This window comes from Aplysia californica, unplaced genomic scaffold, assembly GCF_000002075.1.
Source record: "Aplysia californica isolate F4 #8 unplaced genomic scaffold, AplCal3.0 scaffold00058, whole genome shotgun sequence".
In the NCBI taxonomy this organism is placed as follows: Eukaryota; Metazoa; Mollusca; class Gastropoda; order Aplysiida; family Aplysiidae; genus Aplysia; species Aplysia californica.
In genome coordinates, this window is record NW_004797328.1 from 838,290 (window position 1) to 845,177 (window position 6,888).

Below are 6,888 nucleotides of genomic sequence, written 5' to 3' on the forward strand. Positions count from 1 at the left end.
TATTATTACTATTATTATTACTATTATCATTGTTATTGTTATTGTTACTATTGTTACTATTATTATCATTATTGTTGTTGTTATGATTATCCTACACTGTCATTTTGGTGAATTTCATATTTATTTTCGTGTTGTTACGGTGATGGGACTGCACATTATGTTGGTATTATGTTGGGTTTTTTATTTTTGCTTTTGTTCTTATTCTGTTTCTCTTACCACCAATCTGTTTTACAAAACCCACTTTATCAAAATCTATTATAAAACTCTTTTCATCCCTTTCAAATAAAGCACGCGTGTCTTGTTCACTTTTACCAGATTTGTTCATTTCTTTTTTTAAAAGATAATTCGTGACTTCCACACAATCATTATTTTCCCTAAACAACTGGTCTTCCTATTATTTTTACACGCTCCATGTCCACTTTCTCCTCAGGTCAAGATCTGGTTCCAGAACCGTCGAGTGAAGCACAAGAAAGAGGGTCAAGATGGCGACAGACACAGCTCCGTTGGCTGCAGGTGTCTTCGCTCGTGCTCCAGTAACTCAGGGAGGAAGAGGGAGGACATCTCTTCAACCTCCTCGTCCTCCTGCACGCAGATGAGCGGTGGTGGTGAGGGAGAGGATGAGGAAGAGTATGAGGAGGGCGACAGAGGGAGTGGATCGGAGAGCGATGACGTAGACTGTGGCGACAGCAAAGAAGAGCTCGTGTCTGGGTGTGACCTGAACTTCCTAAACAACTCAACAATGAAGGAGAGGCTTACTTCTTACCCAAATATAAGTGAGGCCTCCAGTGTCGTTAGAGACGCGGACTCACTTTACATACGTGTAGATCAGGAGAAGCACATCCTGAAGACAGACGAAGCCTTCAACTCTAAGATACCGCCATCAGCTCTCCAGGGCTTAACAGAGATGAGTAACGGTCATCCTTTCGTTCCTCAAATGAAAGAACCACTCGCGTCTTCGCAGACGAATTTTTTCAGAGGTGAGCCCAGCACAGGAAATGATGCCATCACAAATAGTACACAGAGTTCTGCCGTGACCTTGACTTACGGGCGGTCTCCGTACGGTCATAGCGGTGAGAATCTGTGTGAGTCTACAGTGAGTTGAGGAGACAGAGCGGGGAGAGAATAGAGACAGAAAACAATTTGCCGATGAGTCAAGGCAGAAAAGATATCAATAAAAAATGAGACAAGTACTCGTTCATTATTTCGTTAGGTTTTATACATTTGTAAATAGCCAAGCTCAGTTATTACCAATCACATCTATCTGGTGTCTGTGGTGCAGCGGTTAGGTGCTTGGCCGTCGCATACAGAAGACTTGAGTTCGATTCCTGTGTGTGGAAAATTTCCATCGAGTATATATATGTCTTTCTACTGGGACTTTGTATCCCAAGATTGTATATGCAGAGGAGAATATTTTTAAAGAGAAATAGGAGAAATAACGATCAAGATGGATTGAGGCATTTTAGTTTTAGTAAGAATTTTACGGCACTCGCAACACAAGAAGGTCATATAAGTGCCGAAGATTAGAAGTGTTACAAGACGGTAATAAGCACAAAAAGAAGGAGTGGAGATAGAGACAACAGATGTTTGATAGGAAAGAAGAAACAAACCACACTAGAGCACCCGCCAACCACCCACATTGAGGCTTTTGTTATGACCAATGAGACCAATTGGACAGAGAAGAGTTTGTCACATTTTTAGCGTTTAGTCTGTGTTAATTCTGTGTACGATACTCATTTGATTGGAAATACTTTTCTTGGGAAAAAAAAGGAAATTGCATCCGTATTTTCTTTTCCAACAGCTACTTCTCTGGTGCACGTTGCTGGTAACGTTCTCTTCACTATTTTGTTATTTGCGTTTATCAGCTATTGGAGTATATCCACTTTCTGTGAACTTAACACATTCCTTCGCCTCTGAATCATTTTAGACCCTTTTTTTCTCAAGTTTCATCTACTACATCATAAAGTGTTTCAACCAAAATCAATTATCCATAGGTCAGCAAGTCGTTTCACTTATTTGAGCATTGCACCACCCTTGTCTTCCAACATGCCTCACCGGAATCGGTTAATAATATGTAAAGATTTTTGTATCCAAAAGCCTTTTCTTGGGCCATTCCACAGAGTATACACCCAAACCAGGCTCACTTTCTGATATATTCTTCTTTATGAAAACACGTATCAAAAGCAGCAAATTTACATTTTATGTATATTGATTTTGTATCTGTTGTTGACATTGCAATTGTTGTGTGGCCTTGAAAACTTCATGCCTTCGATACTAGTCAGTATTCGTGAGAATCGACGCTTTTGCCTTTTCATTACATTTATATAAAATGATGTAAATTTGATAGTAAATAATTGTAAATATTATTGTGTTTTTACAGCATTTATCTCTGAATGAATTATATTTTGGAAGAGATTGTTTAAACGTTTGTAAAGACTCAAAGTTCATGGGAAAAAATAATAATGAGCGTATTTGTGTGTTTGTGTGTGTTGTTATGTCTTTGTGTGTATTTGTTTGTGCGTTTTGTGTCTTGCGCCTTGTGTTTGTGTTTGTGTTTGTTGTATGTCCCCCCCCCTTCCCGCTTTTTCTCTTTCTCTCTCTCTCTCTCTCTCTCTCTCTCTCTCTCTCTCTCTCTCTCTCTCTGTGTGTGTCTGTCTCTCTCTCTCTTCCCTTTTTTCTCTCTGTCTCTCTCTGTTTGTTTGTGTGTGAATGTGTGTGTGCGCGTGTGTATGAGTGTTTGTGTGTGTGTGTGTGTGTGTGTGTGTGTGTGTGTGTGTGTGCGCGCGCGTGTGCACGCACGCACGTACCTGTGCCAATGGTCTGTTTGCTTGAGATTTTTGTGTGACACTTCTGAATTTCGATTTTTTTTTTAAGGATGAAGGTTTTTAAAACGTACTTATTTCCTTTTTATATGGGCTGAGGCTGTATTACTGAACTCATGTTGACTGCTGTGTTCCTCTATTTTGCTTCCGATACTAAATATGACGGGGTCGGTCTAGTCATATTATTGCAAGTACACAGATCAAAATTATGTACATTGATTTCCGTGTACCGCTTTCTTCTTATTGCTTACTCCTAATCCATGTGCAATAGAGACGTATCCGGTGCCGGGAATGGTTTCTTGTTATTGTTCACAAGACTGAAAAGTGTGTTTTTGATTGTCCATTTAATTAAACACAGTGCATAATTTCATTCACGATAATGATAATTCATTTGAAAATATATATATATAGCCTTTCATACTTTTGGTTTTTTTACAACGACAATTTTTGTCTTTGCTTCAAAGTTGCTGAATGATTGTAAAACTATAATAAACTTGAACAATTTGTAAAACATTTTCCCGAGCTCCTGCATTTGTGTTCTCGTGTGTGAGTACTGGTTGATTCTCAATCACACTTACTTGAATTCTTCTTGTCAAACACAACGTTAGAAACTCTCTTTAAAAATGATGCCTTTACGTCCCCGCCGATCAAAAAAAGAAGATCAATAACTGACGCAATCACAGAAACCTGAAGAAAAACACCACCTTCCAAGTAACAGAGAAATGCTAAAACAATTAAGACCAGGACTCCCCCTCAACACAAAGATCAACAACACGAACATCAAAGCTTCCCTCACAAAAGAGACAATGAGAAAGGAATACAAACAAGAAGAACTGAAGACCACACATCTCTAAACAATTGACCCCTACCCTAGTAATTCCATCCGTATTTACACTGAGGAGTCTGCTGTCAAGAGAACTATCAATCCAGGCTTTGGAGTAAGAATAGAACATCTTGAAAAGACGTGTGAAGAACTATTTGATGCCTTTGATACTTCTTGTACAAATTATGCACGGGCAAAGCCATTGCCATTGAAGCAGCTATCCTCCATCTGACCAACATTTTCATTATACAGGGTGACTCAAAACCACCCTTGTCAAGAAAGGAGCATCACAAACAACACATCAAAACCCAGTACATGTATCACAACAAGCAGTCAAGAGCATCCTCAAAATGCAACACCACGGAACAGCGGATGGGCAATGGGCCAAACTGGAAGAACTGCATTTTCACACATGACTGCCCCCAACTCAAACAATGCACTAAATTCCCCGAGAAGAAGAGAACGAGTTGCTATTTTTCGCCTCCCAACAAAACACATCCCATTCAATTCTCATCTAAACAGGATTCGTAAAGAAAATGGCCACCTGCCTGCCCTCTGTGTGACTGCCAGGTTGAAACAGTATCACATCATCTCTTTACCTGCCCTGCACTTAACGACCTGCGTGGTACCTACCGACCTGTCTCCACAGATGTAGGAAATACTCTATACAGCTACAAAACGCAGCGGATAGAAATCTGTAAATTCTTTGCCATTGCGACAGGCCGCTGGATCGAATCAGTACAAAAAAGTAAAAAGTACTCCTCCACCGACACAATTTAGACCATTTATTAGGCGTTGTTCGGCCCTGAATGTCAGGGTTGAGAGTGATAAATCTCAGCAGAAACACTGAGATACTCGATAAAAATTCTCCCTACCTGGGAATTGAACTATATAGGGTCTCCTGCGTGCTACGGCAAAGTGCCTATCCGCAACACCACAGACGCCAACAGTATAGGATATCTCTAGGGTGAAGATAAACTAAGTCTGGCTGAAGGAGTCATTGAAAAATCGGAATGGTTCAACCCAGCACTGGCGGTATCACTTCCAAAACAATCAGGTTACTTGAAAGGTGATCTGCCTATTCAAGCGCCCATCTCCAACAGGCCAACATTGAATGTTGAGTAAGACGGATACACCCAATGAATTAATAACTCTCGTGAATCGAAGTGTATGCAGCAGCAAAGAGCATAAGCATGACACTGCAGACGACATTTTTCTATGGAACGAACGTAATAAAATCTGATTTGGTACTGAATTCTTTCACCATGTAGCAGACACATAATAATAATGTCCGACAGCAGACTAAAGGCAATTTTGTGGCCTATTTCAAACGATCATAAGCTTGTACAAATCAAGTACACGAATCTGTATATTTCATGCTGAGTGTCGTCGTTGGTTGTTTTTCAGCCTTGTAAGGTTTCGGCTTAAGGGGGACAGGAAAAAAACAAACAAACAAACAAGACGTAAATTAAAAATTTGGAATGAATAACGCAGTTATGCTTCATTTTTTAAGTGCGCTAAAACAGCGCCATTTCAAACGTCCTCAAGGAGATAAAGGTTTATCGCCTTTTGCCCCTGAACCTCAAGTAATAATTATGTAATCAAATACATATCAATTACGTTGAATAAAAGGGCTTTCAACCATTATCGGCAAAAGTACTAGTTTGAGAATTTCAAAATTGTAAGTGCTTTGTCGTATGTATACTACACAATTAAGGGGGGGGCTACACCCGGAGGCTATCTCGCTTATTGCTACACCGAATGCTACCAAATTTCACACATATAACAAGCATAGTAAGGAGTCTTAAAATCCACAATCAAATTTGAGAAAAAAGTTTCGTTTCCATGGATACGCCGCCATATTGGATTTTATTGACATGTCTTACGTAATGAATACCGCACTTATCGCTCATGGAAATTGATTGTTTTTTTGCATGCGTGTTTACAAACATTAGATCTAAAAATTTGTCTGTTGTTTTTTTCGTAATCGAATTAGAAAATTTTTAATGAATTTTTTCCTGAGGTAGCATTCAAGTTTGCGAAAAATCCGTGAAAATCCACACTCCAGACACCACCAACAAAAATCTATATCATATATCACAAATTCAACATACAGATATTTAGTATTACCTCTTGTCTTAATTTTGTGAAAATTTCATGAAGATTGGATGAAAAATGGTGGAGTTATTTTAAAAAGTATAGAGAGAAGTCGCATTTTGAGAAAACGGCCGATAAAGAAAAATAAAATACTGACTTTATGAGGAAATGGCGGTTACAAACATGCCCGGTATGGGAAAAAATACTGTTTTGGGGGGGTTCTTATGCCATGAAATAGTTGTAGGATAGGCTGAGGAAGATAAAAATGCCTACAACTCAAATTCCATGATTTTGAGCCGAATTTCCCTTAAAGAGAAAACATATGTTCGTTGTTTCATGAGTATGCTGTAGCCAAGATGGTTATGAAAAGAACATGGGAATTGGGACGGAACGGAAATGGAAACGATACACCAGAGTAGATATGCATATACCCAAATGCAAAGATTTATTTGTAACTATTACAGTAGTAAAGAAAAAAGGGGGTGGATGGGGTTGAATATTGAGTTTTAAAGTTACAGACAAATGAAAATATAAAGTTAGGAAAAGTAGTTTAATATTTTCTATCAAACAACATTTTGTTGTTTACATTACTGTCGAAAGCACACATTCATGTACATGCACAATACGTCTTTTCGCTACACAAGATATACTGTGAGGTGTTCTCATGATAATTGAGAAGCTGTCTTTGTTTTGGTTTAAAATTAGGATAAACCATACGCTCACGCTGGAGGGGTACTTCAAAAAGTCTGTTGGTCCGAGAGTTATTTTTTCCATATTCATGGAAGGGCGAGAGGGGTTATTATGTTTTATGGGGCAACAAGGCCTGTGGCATAGAACCGACGAGTCGCCCTGGCCGTCGACACTGAGCGAGGACTTAGCGGGTCTTTCTACATTTGGGTCAACCGGAGGCAAGGGTCGGGTAGAAAAGATCAAACGAGAGAAACAACTGACCTGATCCCCTGCTCCGTACTCTTCCGGGTCATAAATCGTACAGTGGATGTACACGGGATGGTTTGAGGGGCGCATGTAGGGCTTTGCGCGCGCTTGTGTTGTTGGTGGTGTTGTTGTCGTCGTCGTTGTCATCGTCGTCGTCGTTGTTGTTGTTGTTGTCATTACTAGATACTCTATAAAGCTACAAAACGCAGCGGA

The 6,888-nt window shown here is 39.6% G+C and overlaps 1 protein-coding gene across 1 annotated transcript in view; it reads left to right on the forward strand.

Moving 5' to 3' along the window:
- The window catches only part of LOC101852906 (GS homeobox 2), a 4,807-nt gene extending 3,294 nt beyond the window's left edge, over window positions 1–1,513 (forward strand). The window contains exon 3 of the mRNA XM_005093146.2: window positions 431–1,513. Coding sequence (XP_005093203.2) covers window positions 431–1,102 — 672 coding nt within the window. The 3' untranslated portion in view covers window positions 1,103–1,513. The remainder of the gene's footprint in view (window positions 1–430) is intronic.
- Window positions 1,514–6,888: the final 5,375 nt, after the last annotated feature.